The sequence below is a fragment of the Strigops habroptila genome, assembly GCF_004027225.2.
Source record: "Strigops habroptila isolate Jane chromosome 13 unlocalized genomic scaffold, bStrHab1.2.pri S16, whole genome shotgun sequence".
Lineage (NCBI taxonomy): Eukaryota > Metazoa > Chordata > Aves > Psittaciformes > Psittacidae > Strigops > Strigops habroptila.
In genome coordinates this window covers 9595109-9612087 of record NW_022651054.1, presented here as the reverse complement: position 1 = coordinate 9612087, position 16979 = coordinate 9595109, and the positions used below count along the sequence as shown (strand labels likewise).

The 16979-nt window shown below is 62.0% G+C and overlaps 2 protein-coding genes across 8 annotated transcripts in view; one reads left to right on the top strand and one right to left on the bottom strand.

The window, feature by feature from the left end:
* Positions 1-446: 446 nt before the first annotated feature.
* On the top strand, positions 447-4772 carry HIC1 (HIC ZBTB transcriptional repressor 1). Of its 3 annotated transcripts, none has more exons than XM_030472932.1 (2): positions 447-792; positions 1521-4772. In XM_030472932.1, the coding sequence occupies exons 1-2, from the start codon at positions 741-743 to the stop codon at positions 3464-3466; spliced, it is 1998 nt and encodes a 665-aa protein (XP_030328792.1). In that variant the 5' UTR covers positions 447-740; the 3' UTR covers positions 3467-4772. The 3 variants fall into 3 exon arrangements, with proteins under 3 accessions (XP_030328792.1, XP_030328794.1, XP_030328795.1); XM_030472934.1 differs by having other exon boundaries at positions 500-792; positions 1482-4772; XM_030472935.1 differs by lacking the exon at positions 447-792 and adding an exon at positions 1073-1091.
* Positions 4761-16979, bottom strand: part of SMG6 (SMG6 nonsense mediated mRNA decay factor) — a 107814-nt gene continuing 95595 nt past the window's right edge. For all 5 annotated transcript variants that reach the window (XM_030472923.1, XM_030472921.1, XM_030472922.1 and 2 more), the window contains 4 exons: positions 12413-12566; positions 9005-9216; positions 8646-8727; positions 4761-7022 (listed from right to left, as the gene is read on the bottom strand). In XM_030472923.1, the coding sequence (XP_030328783.1) occupies positions 6892-7022; positions 8646-8727; positions 9005-9216; positions 12413-12566 (579 nt within the window). In that variant the 3' untranslated portion in view covers positions 4761-6891. The remainder of the gene's footprint in view (positions 7023-8645; positions 8728-9004; positions 9217-12412; positions 12567-16979) is intronic.

Genomic DNA, 16979 nt, shown 5'->3' with positions numbered 1-16979 from the left:
CATCCAGCCCCATGCAGCGAACGCAGCAGCCGGACCCTCGCAGGACCCTTCCCCACCGCCCGCCCCGTCGGGTCCCACCGCGCACCTGCGCAGGGAGGAGCCGCCTCCGGTAACGGGCGGCGGTGGAACGCACCGGAGCCGCTAGATGGCGCCCTGCGAGCGGTACCGACGGGGCGGGATGGGGGGGACACACAAGCGCATTTACCCGGAGCCACCGAGTGGGGCCGGGAGCCCCCGGGGAGCCCCGGCGGGGCGGGAGCGCGGTGGCTCCGGGCAAAGGCTGATGTCCAGAGGATGGAGACCCCCGAGGGGGCGGCGGGGTCGAGGCGGGAGGAGACCAGGGAGGGGGTAGAAAACGGGTTCGGAGAAGGAGGAGGAGACCGGGATGGGCAGGGAGGGGAGGGAGGGATGGGGGGGGCCCGGCTTGTCGGTGCCCCGCCCGGGGATGGGAGGAGGAAAACCTCCCGCCGTCCCTTTAACAGCCAGCGGCGCTGCTCGGAGTTCAGGCCGGGGTCAGGGGGAGTTCGCAGCCCGGGTTTCACCTCCGAGCTGGCGGCGTCGGGAACCCCGAGGAACCGCTGCTGCTTCTTCCACCGCCTCCTCCTCCTCCTCCTCCTCTTCCTCCTCCTCCCGTTCCGTAGGACCGGCCGGGAGCGCGGGGTATGGAGGAACAGCAGCAGCAGAAGAGGAGGAGGGTGGAGGGGAACAGCAACCGGCGGCGGCCCCCCCGGGGCTGAGCCATGAGAGTTCACCGAGACTTCGGCTGGTTGGCGGAGGCCACCGGGCGCCCAGGTAAAGGGGAAACGGGGGGGACACCAAACGAAATATTAAAGATAGAGACAGAAACACCCCAAAACGCAGCTCCGCGGGCGCTTGGCTTTACCCACCTGGGCGGGGGGGGCCCGGCACCGGACCGGAGGCGGGGAGGGGAGGTCCCGAGGTGAGCGGGGAGGTGGGGGGTGTGGAGGGGAGAGGAAACGGGGGCGGGGGGCGTCGGTGGGGGGGGCACCACCGGCCGCCTCCCGGGACCGGGGCGCATAAGAGCCGGGAGGCGCGGCGGGGAGTAACGCCGGGGCAGCGGCGCTGCGCAGGTAACGGCGAGCGGCGGCCCCGGGGGGGAGGACGGACACGGGTTGGGGGGCACCGGTGCGGGTCCCCGCCGCTGCCGCAGGTGGTCGCGGGGGTGCCGGGCGCTGGCGGGGCCGGGGCGCGGCGCTGGCGGCGGCCGCGGGTGATGTCACTTTCTCCAAAACCCTCCGGGGGTTTTCACCCCCCTCCAGCCCCCCCCCCCCCCGGCCCGCTCCGAAATGAGCCCCCATATAAGCGGTGGCACCGGTCGAGCGGCCGCACAGAGCAGCCGGGACGCAGCAGCGTGCGGGGCTGAGCCCCCAACCGTCCCCTTCCACCTCCCCCCCCCACATACACCCACATGGGTTGAGCCCCCCGACGTGTGGGTCAAACCACCGACCCCCCCCCCCCAGGTCTGTGCCGGCGCTGACGGACGGGGCGGTGTGTTGCAGGGCGGCGGGTGAGGAGCGGGATGCTGGACGCCATGGAGGTGCCGAGCCACTCGCGGCAGCTGCTGCTGCAGCTGAACACGCAGCGCACCAAAGGCTTCCTGTGCGACGTGATCATCGTGGTGCAGAACGCGCTCTTCCGCGCGCACAAGAACATCCTGGCGGCCAGCAGCGCCTACCTCAAGTCGCTGGTGGTGCACGACAACCTGCTCAACCTGGACCATGAGATGGTGAGCCCCGGCATCTTCCGCCTCATCCTCGACTTCATCTACACCGGCCGCTTGGCTGAGTGCGAGCCGGGCGGCGAGCAGAGCCTGGGCGCCGTGCTGGCCGCCGCCAGCTACCTCCAGATCCCCGGCTTGGTGGCCCTGTGCAAGAAGAAGCTGAAACGCAGCGGCAAGTATTGCCACTTACGCGGGGGTTACGCACCCTACAAGCTGGGCCGGGGTCTGCGCGCCGCCACGCCGGTTATCCAGGCCTGCTACTCGGGAACGCCGCGTCCCGTGGACCTGCCGTCCGTGGAGCCGTCGGCGCCACTCAACACGCAGTGCGGGGAGCTGTACGCCTCGGCCGCCCAGGGCACCCCGCTGCACCCCCACGGGCTGTGCCCGCCCGAGCGCCACTGCTCACCGCCCTGCGGCCTCGACCTCTCCAAGAAGAGCCCCACCGGACCCTCTACCCAGCTCCTACCCACCGACCGCCTGCTGCCCGGCGAACCCCACGAGCCCTCGCTGCCCCCCCGGCACGACAGCCCCCCCGTTAGCGCCGGCCTCCTGGCCAGCCACGCCGCTGCCTACAAGGACTCCCCGCCGGGTGGTGAGCCTGGGGGGCACCCGCATGCGCCGGACCCGTTCCGCAGCACGCCGCCCTGCGCCGAGCCCCCGCTGCCCCGTGCCGACGGGCGCGAGCTGATGTACCGCTGGATGAAGCACGAGCCCCTCGGTCCCTACTTGGATGAAGGGGAGGCGGAGAAGGAGCTGGAGCGGGAGGAAAAGGCCGAGTCGCCGCCTGCGGCGCCGCAGCCTCGTTACCCCAGCGTGGAGAGCAACGACCTGGAGCCTGATAACAGCACGAGCGAGGAGACGGGCAGCAGCGAGGGCCCCTCGCCCGGCGATGCACTGGACCGCTACTGCAACCATCTGGGCTACGAGCCGGAGAGCCTGGGTGACAACCTGTACGTCTGCATCCCCTGTGGCAAGGGCTTCCCCAGCTCCGAGCAGCTCAACGCGCACGTGGAGGCCCACAACGAAGAGGAGCTGTATCACAAGGCAGCGGCCGAGCAGGCTGTGCCCTTCCTGGACAAAGGTGGCCCGGGTCTGGGTGACATCCTGCGTCCCTACCGCTGCTCATCCTGCGACAAGTCCTACAAGGACCCCGCCACGCTGCGGCAGCACGAGAAGACGCACTGGCTGACGCGCCCGTACCCCTGCACCATCTGCGGCAAGAAGTTCACGCAGCGCGGCACCATGACCCGCCACATGCGCAGCCACCTCGGCCTCAAGCCCTTCGCTTGCGACGCCTGCGGGATGCGCTTCACCCGCCAGTACCGCCTGACCGAGCACATGCGCATCCACTCGGGAGAGAAACCCTACGAGTGCCAGGTGTGCGGTGGGAAGTTCGCTCAGCAGCGCAACCTCATCAGCCACATGAAGATGCACGCGGCCGGCCCCGACGGCAAAGCCAAGCTGGACTTCCCCGACAGCGTCTACGCCATGGCCCGCCTCACTGCCGACCAGCTGGGGCTCAAGCAGGAGAAGGCGGCCGAGCTCCTCTCCCACACCTCGCACTTCCTCAGCGACCCCAAGGCCATGGAGAGCCTCTACCCATTGGCCAAATTCACAGCCGAGCACCTGGGGCTGAGCCAGGACAAGGCGGCCGAGGTGCTGGTGCAGGCTCCGCACCTCCACGCCGAGGCTGCCCGGACCATAGAGCGATACTCGCCGCCCTAGCGCCGGCCCGGCCGGGGGGTGAGGAGGGCTGTGGGCTCCCCTCGCTGCCCCGCGTGGAGCTGGGGACAAGAGGCGATGGGTGCTCGTCCCCCAGTGCTGCCGATGGCCCCCGGAGAACTGGCTCGTAGCGGAGGGTCCCATGAGAGCTGCCCCGGCACGGCTGGACGGCGCGTCCCGCCACGGGAGAAGCCGGGAATTCAGGGACTGACCTTGTGGTGTGGCTCCCCCCTTGCCACGGGGGACTGCTGGGAGCGAAGCACAAGCTGTGAGGCCGGGCTGCACCCCGAGGCTTTGGAGGACATGAGCCCGCTCCTTACCTCAGGGCCACCCCGGGCGAAGGGGGACACTGGTGGTGGCTGCCCCCATCACCCCGGCCTTTGGCCATCGGCTCTGCCACGGCGGGACCCGGACTGTGCCCGTGAGTAGTTGATCCGTCGCGGCTGGAGCGATGCGTCCGAGCTGCCGGCAGCCTTCCCGATGGGAATGGTGAGCATGGGGCTGGGTTGTGCCTTCCAAACCCCCCTCTATGGCCATGCTGGGAGCTTGGGGACAGACGGACAGAGGGGGACGGTGCTGGGGGTGCATGGGGGGGACGGTGGCCGAGGCCGGGGGGTGGCTGGGGAACCCCCACCAGAGCAAGCACTGAGCTCCCGGCCCGATCCTGGCCTGATCCCGGCGGCTCCCCTGTGTTTTCGGGAGCTGGGGCAGGGCCTGTCACAGACTGAGCCCCTGGGCACTGCCCCAGCCATCAGGGATGCCCGGGGGGGGGGACCCGACGGCTTCGCCCTCGCCTCAAATTCTCTGTTTTATTGTTATTATTTGCCAAAGATGCCCGTCCCCAGCGTGGCCGGGCTGGGCCGGGGAGGGGGGGGCACGACAAAGACAAAGCGGTCTGGTTTGTCAGCTATGGGGTTGGGGGATGCGTGGGGCTGCGGTGACCTGGGACCCCCCAAACCCACCTTCTGCTCAGTGTGGGCAAAGCTCCCCCCTCCCCGGCCCGTGCCCTGACCCCTCTGCCTGGGGCTAATGTGAAGCTTCTCCCCCCCTCTCCTTTGCACACGAGGCCCCCGTGGGGTGGACTGTCCCCGAGGCCTCGCAGCCACTGTGCCTTAGCCCGAGCTGGCCGCTCCTGCCCAGGGTCCCCTCTTGTCCCTTCCTTGGGGTCCCCAGGGCTGGCAGCACCCGAAGCACAGCTGGCAGCCGCCGGCCCCCCTCTGTATCACGTCCAGTTTGTACATGGGCTCCTTGCCTCTCTTTTTTTTAATATAGTCGAAACCAAATGAGCAATAAAGTGACATTAAACGTGCGTGGCCTCATCCTTCTCTGGGGCGGGACCCTGATCGGTGCTGAGAGGTGACAATGGCAGGGTTCAGGCTGTGTTGGGTGGGTGCGGAGATGCCCAGAGGGGAGGTGAGGAGCTTTGCTGTGTATCTGGTTTGCCTTGGTTGAGGGGAGCAGCATATGAAGGTGGGATAGAGCCGTGGTTGTCTTTGGAAGCACAAACGTGTCCCGCTGCCATCCCTCCCCAGTGCCACCCCTGCCCCAACTCCAACAGCACCTCGCCCGCTGATGGCAAATGAGAGGCCGCGCTGCACAGAGAAATGTTTAATACTAAAAATGATTAAAACCATCTTACCAAAACAACCCGAACGCTGCCCCGGACACGGGCTCCCCGCAGGGGCTCGGGGCAGCAGCCTGGCACTGATGGCCCCAGGCTGCTGTGCCAGCTCATCTGGTGGCACCCAGACCTCTTGCCGGTGGTCAGTGTCACTGCAGCGTACCCCGGGAAGGGCCTTGCAAAGCAGCCCTGGGGCAGCTCTGTTAGAAAGCAAATATTTAAACACACCCAGCATGGTGGAGAAGGCAAAGTCTGTGTGCTGCTCACAACCGGTGCTGGGCACCGTGCTGGGGTGTGGGTGCTGTGTGTGCTGTGGGCCTGCTTCTGCGCACCCCACAGCAGGCACGGGCACCCCAAAGTCTCTGTCAACCAGGCTCTGCCCTGCAGCACAGACCCTTCTTCACGGGCAGCGAGGCTGGGGTGAAGAACAGCACAGGTTAGTGAGCACAACCCTCGTCCCCGTCGCTGGCTAGGCTTGGGCAGGGATAACGCTGCGCTTCCTGATGCGGACACCGGGTCCGAGCCACCCACACAGGGAAGGAAAACGCTGGGCTCCATCCTGCTGCTTCCTCTGCCACCTCTGACACTTCATCCCACGGCCGTGGCACCCCGAAGGGTCACTCCCACCCTCTGCTCGTGGGACTGGGGCTTGACAGAGCTCCAGCGGCTCCGGTTCGCGGGTTAATGCTCCCTCTTAGCTTCTGTATCTGGCGTGTAACTGGGCTGAGGATGGGACACTTGCTGATGGGACAATGTGGTGGTGGGGGCTCAGCAGCACCCCAGCACTGTAGTTTAACCCAGTGATGAGGCAGTGGGGTCCCTTCACAGCTCCATCCATGGTGAACGGGCAACTCAAAAGGGGACCCTCCCAGCCGCAGATCTCTCCAGCAGAAGCAGGGTCCCACACATAAAGATGAGCCCGTGGCAACAAAAGGACACATGGGACTTGTGGGACAGCTGGTTCTGGGGTCCTTGGAGAATTCTGTTAGCCTCACGCTGAGTCTTAGGTCAAAAACATGTCTAAAGGGATGCGACTAAAGGGTTTGGGGAGGAGGAAACGGGCAGGTAATGGCTGGGGTAGGCAACGGCGCAGGACAGAAAGCAGCTGTGGGGGTCTGGGGGTGTTTGAAGCCTCCCCCCAGCAAAGCAGGCAGGGCATACACCTGAAAACTAACCTATACTGAAAGAAATGAAACTCAACAAGCAAACCCTGCAGCAGGGAGAGGACAAACACCTCCACAAACAGCACCCCATGCGTGGGGCGGGCGCAGGGTGGGGAAGGGGCTGCCTGGGCCACACAGGACGAACAGGCTGGGGCAGGAGGGAACCCGCCCTTGATGTCCACGGCCTCTCCAAGGGGCACAAGCTAGACTAAGCAATCCCAAAGTCTGCGCTGGTGTGTCCCTGGTCTCTGCCCTATGCAGCCTACCAACCCAAAGAGCCACCAACTCGTGACTCGAGCTCTCTGCAACCAAGCAAACTAAGCAGAAGGCTGGTGATCCGGGGCTCACCCAAAGCTTCCCTCGCCAGCGGGGCTCACCAGCTCCACTCTGGCACTGCCCAAAGGCTGGTGGGACCCTGAACGTCCCAGAGCCTCCACGTGAACCATCCACAGCAATGACCTTCCTGGCTGGTCTGCCCTTAGAGGGGGGAACCCCCTTCTCAGCTTGGCCATTCTGGGGTGGGTTGAAGACGTGGCGTGTATTGTTCGTGGTGGGCTGGAAGGCGGTGGCGAGGTGCTGCCGCTGAAGCCGGTCTCCCACCGTTCACAGGCTGCGTGACTTGCTCAGGGGCTGCTCGGCCCCTTTCAGCCCTCCTGAGCCCACTTGAGGAAGGTGGGAATGTCCCGCACCGGCACGTTGCGGGTCAACGCTTTGACTCGTAGGTTCCGGTCGTCCGTCAGCAAAACCACTTCCCTGAGCAAATGGATGGGATCATCTGCAAGGAGAGAATGAGCAGCGTGAAGCTCAGAACCATCCCACACTGCACTGTCCCCATCCTGTGCCCCAAAACCTCCTTGTGCGCTGCGCCCTGGGCATGGCAGGGCCACCCGGCACCCCGGCAGCGCTCCCAGCTCCCCTGCTCCTTGCCAAGGCTTCCCGGCACGGCTCGGAGACAGCACTTCATCCCAAAGCTGCCTTCTCCCCCCGTCTCAGTGCTGGCTGGGGGATGATTTGTGATCCCTGGGGCTGGGAAGGCTGTCGAGCAGCACCAAGGGCTCCGTGCTGCCCGCATGGCGCGGTGCACCGTGCCGCAGGCAGGGAACAGGAGGTCCCTCTGCCTGACCCAGGCCAGGAAGACGTCCCGCGACCCTGGCTCCAGCAGGAAGCTGGTGCTATTATTCTGGTGATCTCGTTAGAAGATCTAAAACCACCCCTTATTTTTTTGTGTGAAGCTTTTTTGGAGTCGCCACTGACACCGAGGCGTTCCTGGCTGGGGCTCAGACAGCCAGAGAGAGTCGAAGCCTGAGAAAGAACCGAAGGGATCTTGCCCCCAGATGGATGAGCTGCCCCGCACGCAACGTGCCGGGCTGGGATGTGGGAGCCACGCTTACGTGTGTGCGAAGCAGGGGAAGCATATGGGGTATGTGTAAGCAGCTGGGTCCTGTGACCAGAGTACTGTTCCTATGAGCACAGGAAACACAGTGCCTCCGAGCCAGGACGGGAATGGAAAAAACAGAGTTTATGGGAGCCCAACATGGGCCCAGATTGGCTGCACAGGGAGCGGCAGGACGAGGGGAAGGGGAGCGTGGCCAGGAACGCGGGCTACGGTCACGGTGTTGGGGCTGAGCATGGCAGGGTGAGCACCTTGGCTGGCCCACGCCAAGGGAAGAGGAGCAGGGGCTCAGAGGAAGGCCAGGCCTGGGGCTGCGGGCTGCTGGAAGAGGGATGGGGTGGTTTTGCGCGGACACTTTAAGAAATGTGTAACAATAAACATCCTCTGCTCCGTGCTGGTGACGCGCCTCCTTGTTACAAACCAGAGGCTGTCAGCTTGTCAGGCCCCATTCCCCATAATCCACATGATTTCAAAATTCAGCATCATTTGCACATAAACATTTGGTGACGGTTTCTCTGTGAATCTGACAAGTTAAGCTGCTAAGAATTCGCACTGACAAATGCGGGTTGATTTCTTGGGCAGCTGCTGATGCGATTCCCATTCCCACTGCTCTGGCAACAGCCTGGGGGATGGCTGATCCCTGCACACGTGGCTGATGCCAATCTGGCATTGGGAGGGAAAAGGGCCCCGGACAGGAGGCACCAGGGTTTAGGGGGAAGAGGCTCTTTCTGGCCCTTCATCACTGCTGCCAGCACCACACAGTAGCTCTGTGGACATTTACAGAGGGCTGCTCACAGGCTGGGGCATCCCCAAAGCACAGTGAGGTGCACATTTGGCAATGCAGGGGGAGGGCCACAGCCTGGGACTGATGGGACGCAGGAGGTGGCACCTTGGTGTCGAAAGAGGCAAAATGTGGGAGACACCATCAGCTCCAAAGAGAAAGGGAGGAGGAGAGTCTGTGGAACGCAACAGAGAAGGGACAAAGAGGACGGGAGGATGTCCTACCTTTGTTGGAGGGCATGAAATCCTTGGCCTTGTCATTGCAATAGTGGAGGCAGCAGGACAGAATCAGGTCGTCATTGTTTCCCTGGAAGAAAAGGGCAACGTTACCCTGGGCTGGAAAAAAACCTGCAATCCCATCACCAGAACTTCTGCCCTGGCTTGAGACTCCCTGCTAGGGCTGCTCTGAGCCAAAGCACACGCAGCCCACAGGAGCCTGCTCAGCTGCCTGCAGAGGCGGGGACAGAGCCACCCCCTGCCCAGAGCTCACAGATCCTAAAGCCCCTGATTTCCCCCCAAGAAGGTGGTGGCAAAGAGCCCCCAGCCCTCTGCAGCACTGCCTCCGTGTACGGGATGCTCCTTACCTGCTGGCCAGTGGTGTCTTCACTGCGGAAGGAGATGGACTCCAGCTCGTTGCCTCGGCTAGTCAGAGCCCTCAAGCAGTTGTCCCGGCTCTCAAATCTCTCCTCCAGGAACTCGATGGACTTCCTGGCTCTCTCCTGCACTTGGCGGGCATAGCCTGCAGCCCGGTGCTCCATCTCCGGGCCCTTGGCCAGGCCATCCAGCTCGTTTATCACTTCAAACAGGAAGAGGAGGTACAGTTACTATGGGACAAGGTGCTCCCATGACCTGCTGCTGGAGCACGCAAGTTGCCAAGGCCTCAGGGCCGGGGCACTGGGAGCTGGCTCAGGAAATCTGGGTTCAGCTGCTGCAGTGTCCCGGTGCTCCTGGACTTGGCTGTGGGTCTGGAAAAGCTTTGCTGCCTTCCACCTCCATGGGTCACCTGGCTCAGCCCCGAGGGCACGGGCACCTCGCCCCTGCAGTGGGGGGGGGGAATGCTCCCTATGGAGACATTGCTCTGCTCTGTGAGACACTGGGAGCATCACTGTGCCCCCCACGCCATGTTCCTGCAGCACAACCAACCAACAGCACATCCCTGTGTGCTCCAGAGTGCTGGAAAACCACTGCTTCCTGCAGCCTGCTCCTGCCCTGCATTGCACTGCCTGGCTCTGCCCCTCTCAGCTCCCTGTACTTGCAGACCCAGAAAGCTGCTGCAGGGGTGCCTGTGGGAACAGTCACACGTGGGATCCAGCAGCTCCCACCCTGGCACTGCTTCCCACACAAGTCCTGGCCCTATTTTCCCACCTGAAGCTGCCCTCTGAGGAACACACTCTCTTAACACCTCACCCATCTGGCTTTGCACTTCTATCCTGACAGATGCTGCTTGAGACGAGCCTAAGACTGGGATCAGGCAGATTCCCAGCCCGTTTAACTGGAGCTCAATGAGAGCCTCCTGTCCTGCTGCCAAGCTGCTCCAGCCCCCTGAGCCCAGTAGAAGCCCGAGGGACCCCTGCAGAGCTCCATGAGGGACCCACTCTTTGGCACCGGGGCTTCTGGAAGAGCCTCTTGATCCCAGGGGGAGCAAGATGCCACTGAGGCGGGTATGAGGCACAGGAGGGTGCATCCAGATGTGCTCAGGAGCATCCCTGGCTGGGACGGTGCACGCGCGAGGGCTGGTGTGCACGTGTGCGCGAGGCAGGCTCTGCGCGCACAGTGTGTGTTTTAGCCATGGCTTCATTTCTGAAGATTGTTTCCGAGCCTGGAGCCAAGTCCTGAGTTCAAGTGGGAACTATGCATTCCTTGGGGGTTCGGGGAAGAGAGCTCGGGGTCTGAGGCCTCTCCCCAGTGCTGTGAATCACTGCCCGGGGAGCCTGCGTGATCGCTCTGTTCCATGGTGAGGCTGGCACTCACTGTCTGGGTATTCAAATTAAAGCTGCATGGAGCTGCCTTTGCTCTTCGCTGGCCAGAGACTCTTCTTGCTACCGACCTGATGCTGCCATTTCCACACAATGCACGCCTGGGCCCGGGGTGGGGGGAGCCGTGCAAGAACGGAACATCAAACAGGAAAAGCTGGTATTCCCTCCCGAAATCCGCCTTCCTGCTTCCAAGCTAAACAGGCTTCAAAGGGGAGGCTTGTTTGTGCTTCTGCACCAGGCCTGGCTTCTCCATGGTGGGGTCAGCCTCAAGGAGCACGGAGCAGGTTAAAGAGCAAGAGAAACAAACCCAATGAGAAGCTGCACGCTTAACCCCTTGCTGCATCCCAGGGAAGAGCAGGGATGAGTGTCCCATGTGGATCTCTGGTCCAGCGATGGGGCATGGCACCAGGGCTTCTGCCCCCAGCACCCCTGGCTTATCCCTGCGGATGGGTTCTTCCTGCCTGCACCTGGATCTCAGCACTGATGGCTTTCCTGGAGGACAAGGGGGAATGTGACCAACACCCAGCATGGACAAGGAGTCACTGGCTTCAGGGTGCTTCAGCAGTGGGAGATGAGTTACTCTGTGCCCCCTGTGATGGGCTGTGCAGGGAGGCAGCAGGACAGGAGAACACTGGAGGTGTCTGCTGCTCCTCCTGCCCATGGCAGGCCAGGATCCTTTTGATGCTTTTGCAGGTTGAGGGCAGCAGCATCTTGGACAAGGACAGGATCAGGGTTTTCAGCTCTCCTGTAACTGCTGCTCCTGAATGGGGGTCGGATGGGGAAGCCTCAAGACAACCACAGGAAGACACTGAGAGGCAAGGCCATGGCTCAGGGCAAGTCCCAGCTCTCTCAGGTGTTAACACACTCTGCAGCCCTCAAGGCTGCCCAGGCTCTGCTGGTGCTATTGTCTTCCTTCCCTTCCACACAAAGCCCTGGCACCGCAGTGCCAAGCCATGGAGCATCTTGGCAGCCCCTGTGCTGAGCTGGGCAGGCGGCCAGCCTTGCTCCCCACATCCAGGGGTCCTGTCCCCAGCCCTAGGAATCCCTCCTGAGCTGGGCTGTTCACTCCATAGGGAAGGGCAGCAGTTGGATGTTGGCTCTGGGGCAGGCAGAGCTGTCTGCTGGACACCAGGACTTGAGAAGGAAGCCCCATAATGGCTTGGAGGGCAGGCACCCCTGCGTGCTGCAGGCCAGGAGATCAGAATGAGCGTACACCTCACTGCCTGGACACTGGAGATGCCCATGGGGCAGAGCTGATCCCGGGCCTCCTGGGGCTTAGGCTGGGATGGGGCAGCCTGTGGCCTATGTGAGGCTCATCCCTGCTCCTGCCCGGGCCTCTCCTGCTGCCCTCTGGGATCATTTGAATGCCAGGTTGGAAGCGGGGACGTGCCGGGTGCCGGAGTGACACTGGCCGGAGAAACGGTACCTCCAGCCCGGATCAAACAATCCCAGCAAAGGCATCCAACCAAATCCTGCCGCCACCCCGGGAGACCACCCAGCAGCAGGGCTGTTATCTGCCAGGGTGAATGTTTACCAATAACGGGAACCAGCTTGTGTTTTACTGCGAGCTTTATAAGGATAAAAAGAAGGGCTGGGCTTGAGCAGCTCGGAGACGCTGGGACACAGGCTGGCCATTTGCTCGGGCTGCCTAAGCCCCAGCTGAGCTGGGATAAGCTATCTGCTCTGATTGTTTAACAATTCCTCCTCCTCACTCCCTCCAGAATTCCCTCCAAATCCCATTTAACACCCGCCTGCCTCTCCCAACCCCTGGCACCCCCAAATGCACCAGGAGGAGAAGAGTTTGTTAAGTGCTGCGGGCAGGAAGGGAGAAGGGAAACACGGACCGAATGCTGGCCACGGCTGGGATGAGATGGGGACAGAGGCCAGCCCCATGGCCGGAGCCAAGAGGCTGCAGACCACACAGGCACTATGGGCACGGAGAGAGGAGCTGGCACTGAGGAACAGCCCGCACCAGGGGAGAGGGGAAGCCCCCACCATAGCACTGTCTCTACTCACCGATGAGGGGCACCACCAGGATGAACTTCCTGCAGTCCAGCAGCGTTATCAAGCTGCTGAGGTGGTCGATGAAACCGTTGGTGTCTGGGACCAAGAAGACAGGTCTTATCTCCAGCTCCATCTGCCTCATTTGACTCTGGTCTTTCAGCACAGCCTGGAGGAGAAGGACACATGATGAGTAAGGAGGATGTCAGCCCTATGACCTGTGGACCCTGAAAGCAGAAGATAAGCCTGGTGGCACGCACGTCTCCTGCAGCAAGGGCATTGTGTGAAGGAGACTGGCTGGAAGCTGCATCCATCCCACCTGCACACCTCAAACACCGGCTTTTTCAGAGCTACAGCACATGTGAGTGGGATGGCAAAAGCCTCCAAAAGAGCACAGGAAAACAGGCTCGATGGAGAACTGGGACCAGCCTTGAAAAGTGGAGGTGTTTTGGGAATTGTCCCATTTGTGGGCTGGCAGTTGCCAGGATCATCTGCATCACTGCCAAGAGAACAACCCTGATAGAAAACAGCAGGGAGAAAAGCAGGGCTGGAGGGTGAGGGTTCTGGGGCTCCACATGGAAACAGCTCAAGGCAACAACAGCCAAAACAAACCAGTTTGGGACACAAAAGTCCTGCCAAAGGCATCCTAACACAGGGACCCTGAGCAGGCAGCCAGAGGGGAGGTCTGTGAGGTGGGGATGCTTGGCTGAGTGTCTCGTTCCCGGTCCCACCAGCTCCTGCATGTGCTTTGCCTTTTCGTACTCCATCCAGCTGGGAAACCAGGTGGGTTCCAGCCCTGGAAACTCACAGTCCTGCCCTTGGCTGAGACCAGAGGTGCTCACACTCGCATGGGGAGGGCCTGCTGGGTCTCACTAACAACCCCCCTGGGCTGCACCTGGATGTCTGGTCAATGCCAGTCGCCAAAACGGGACCCAAGAGCTCACATCTTGCTTTTGACGCTATCGAAGGACTTGGGCTCTTTAGTAAGTCACAGGCTTAAAAAACTCAGGATGCTATTCTAGTGCTTCCTCTGCTTAAAAATAGCTTCCCTGGACTCGCTGATGTTTGTTGCCTCTAATAGGAACTGGTCACCCACGGAGCACAGCAGCACTGCTGAGGATCACATCCACCATGCAAACCCTTGTGAGACCAGGCTAGCACCCACTCTTGTGCCCTGGGGATAGGAGATGACTGCAGACCCTGTTGTGCCCAATGTTATAGGGAGCTCCCCCTACCCAGGGTGAGGATCTGAAGCTTCCCATCATCACGCCAAAGCCTCGGAGGCACCCTGGAATGATGAGCTGCACAGGCCAGCAGTGGCCATGGAAAGAAGTGGTTTTTAATCCATTTCCAAGTGTTGTCATCTGGCTTTAAATCAAGGCGGCTTGATGCTGCCACCTCCCACAAGTGCCTCCAGGCAAGGCAGCAACCATAACCTCACCACGTGCCTTGCACTCTCCTTCTGGCAGCACCAGTTTTGGGGCTGCAGCTCCCACCAAGCCCAAGGGGCAATGGGCAGAGCAGGGAGCATGCCAGGTCCTTTCTGCTGCATGGCAGCATGAGGATATGCCTCCCCTATGGCACAGGGGCAGCTGTGTTGGCACCAGTGTCACCATATAGATATTGCCATGGCCAGCCATGTGCCGGATGCCATCCCTGCCTGCACTCTGCCTTCACCCAGGGGTGCTGGCATGGGAAGAATCAATCCTGGCACTTTCACTATGAGGAGAGCAGCAGGTAGGGTGTCTCCCCAGGGTTTTGGTGTGCAGACACTTGTCCCCACTGAGCTCTACCAAGAAGGGCCTTATCAGCCAATGCAGAGACGCAGATGAAAGTGATGAAGCAGCTAAAGAGATCAATGGTCCCAAAATTGCAGGAAGGGGAGGAGAGGGGTTGAAACCACCCAACTTCCATTGGGCGACACCAACCCTACATGAGCAAGACCCGGTGGCAGACCCCAACCTGCACCCCAACACATCTCCCTGACTGGAGAGCTCACCCCGGCCGGTGCAGACAACCTCAGGAGCGCGGCCCTCGCGGGCAGCTCACCGACCCCTCCAACACGGGCTGCAGGGGCAGAAATCTCCTCGTGTGTGGCATTTGCCTTCGCAGGCCGTACCCGGCCGGTTCCTGGCAGCCACTCGCGACGCCTGTGCCGGCCGTCACGTCCCATTCCGCTCGCCGGGCCGCCCGGTGAGAGAAGGACACAGGATGCGCCGGGAGTGAAAGAGCGAGGTCGGCGGGGAGCGTGCCAAGTCCCCGCTCGCACAGCCCCGGGCCGCTCGGGGAGCCAGAGGGAAACTCGCCTTTGCCGAGTTCAGAGGCCGGCGCTGAGATTTATTTTTGTTTGTGTGAGTAAAAGGCTGCAGAAGCCTCCGGCCAAGGGGTTTGGGGGAGAGAGGAGTGGCCTGTGATTCATGCGGACGCTGCCTGGCCCCACGCCAGACATGAAAGGGAGTCCATGTGCGGGGAACCGCTGCCTTAACCCTTCTGCTGGGGCCGTGGGGAATGGATCCCCGTGGGGAGGAAGAGGAGCAGTGAGGATGAGGATGGGGATGAGCATGTTGAGGGTTTGGCTTCTGTGCTGTGATCACTGCCAGAAATAAGCCCCATTTCCCATCCTGGCCCCACTGTGCCTCAGTTTCCCCGATGTGAGGGCAGGGAGATGGTGCCTTGCAGGGAGGTGGGGTTTGAAGAAGACCCTGAGGAGAGCGGTGTAGTTAAAACAGCAGAGGTCTGGCCTCACCCTGACCCAAGTGCTTTGGGACAGACAGATTTTAGCCTTGTCTCACTGGGGTTAAACACGCCGCATGGCTCAGTGGCAGAGCCACAGTGCTGGGCTGGCAATGGCCTCTGAGGCCGGGGGCTCCCTGCTTCCCCAGGGATGCTCCCTGTGTCCCACCTCCTGTCAGAGCTGCTCCCAGCGCAGCCCCCTGCCCATCCCGCTGCTCCGGCCATGGGGGCTTCTCCCAGGAGCTGGGCCGGAGCTGCGGTGGCTCCCCCGGCTGCCCCAGCTGGTGGCAGCACTGAGATCACACACTCCTGCATGCACAGTCCCAAATTCCCAGCTCATCCATCAGCTGGAATCACCTGGGGGATTCCCAGGAAACGATGCCTGGCTAAAGGACAGGGGACCGGTCTCCCCATAAGCCAGGCCACCAAGAGCTACTTTCTATAGCGCCAAGGGGGTGACCTGAGGGACAGGAGGGGGCTCCATATGGAGCTTTGCACGCAGATTCCAGATCTCCCATGCCCACGGTGCCACGCTCATGGAGAGGCCTGGAGCTAAGCTTGGGCTAGATGAATACTCCACTGCCTTCGGGATAGGTCGTACGGGGTCACACCGCTCTGCCAGGACGGATGGGCCGTCACCATCCTGCCACCACCTCTCCTCCTCTCCAACCCACGGGGGGAAAAACCCGGCGCCTCTGCCCCTTCCCAACCCCACGCGCTCTCTCCGCAGGGATCGGAGGCGGATTTTCCAGCGCTGAGAACAATGCCTTTCTAGTCTCTGCTCCAGGGCTTCCTCCTCCCAAGGCTTCTTCTCCCACCGTCTTCCTCAGGAGTGAACGTGCCCCGTGGCTGGTAGCTCCCCGGGGCCGCCGCCGTGGCGGAGCCGCGCTGGGTGGGTGTCCGCCTTCCGCAGGCTCCCGGGCAGGTGCGTGTCGGCGCGTGTGCATTGTCCCTGCTCGCCCAGGAGAGCGTGAATGGGACACGGTTATATTTAGCTGCTGAACTCACACCACCACCACCACGGCCACACAAAAGGAGCGGCTGCATCTTAAAAGGGGGCGGCCGTGGGCTCGGAAGGGACAGGAGCGTGGCTATTTTTGGGAAGACATGTCATAATTGGCCCGTCCCGGGTTTAAGCTGCTTCTGTAATGCTGAGTAAAACAATAGCAGCATCCAGAGGAAGAGCCTGTTATGTTTCAGGTGGGATGTTTTCAACCGGGCAGGAAACTCGACCGCTCCCAACGCGCAGCGGCGGCACAAAGGACGCTGAACAGCATGGACCAAGGGCTTGGCCAAGCAGCAGGGAGCACGCTGCAGGGCCTGGTGTTGGCTGGGGACAGCCCTGAAGCTGCTACTGCTGCCTCCTCATGCCCACCTGCCTGCATGGCCTCTCGTCCCTCCAAATACCTGACAGCACTCAGGTATGTGCCTGGTCTTTCACTGCGTCCCGACGGATTGCTGCTGTCACCAGGCCGTGGCAGGCAACTCCATCCCAGTCTAGCAAATGGTGAGGGCAAGGGTATGCTGGCAATGTAGCCAGGGCCAGGCAGCAAAGGGCAGCCCAAGGACACAAGAAGCTACAACCTAACCCCACTCCGACCTATCTGTCCCCCCTCAGAGTGATGGGTTTGGGGTCCAAGCTTGTGTAGGAGAACAAAGCTGAGCTCTCCTGTTCCCTCTACATCTGGTGCTGGCCAAGGGACACCCCTGTTTGCCATTTACCCCACCTGGACCTGCACCCCCCCAGCAGCTTGAGCCACAGTCCTGTCCCAGGGCAGGGACTGAAGGAGCACAGTGAAGCCCAAATCCCCCCATTGAAGTGTAAATGTGACCCCAACACATTGGGAGC

Coding starts and splice junctions, on each gene's coding strand:
- HIC1 (XM_030472932.1), top strand. CDS start 741: ATGAGAGTTCACCGAGACTTCGGCTGGTTGGCGGAGGCCACCGGGCGC. Junction 793..1,520: donor GGAGGCCACCGGGCGCCCAG/GTAAAGGGGAAA, acceptor GGTGTGTTGCAG/GGCGGCGGGTGAGGAGCGGG.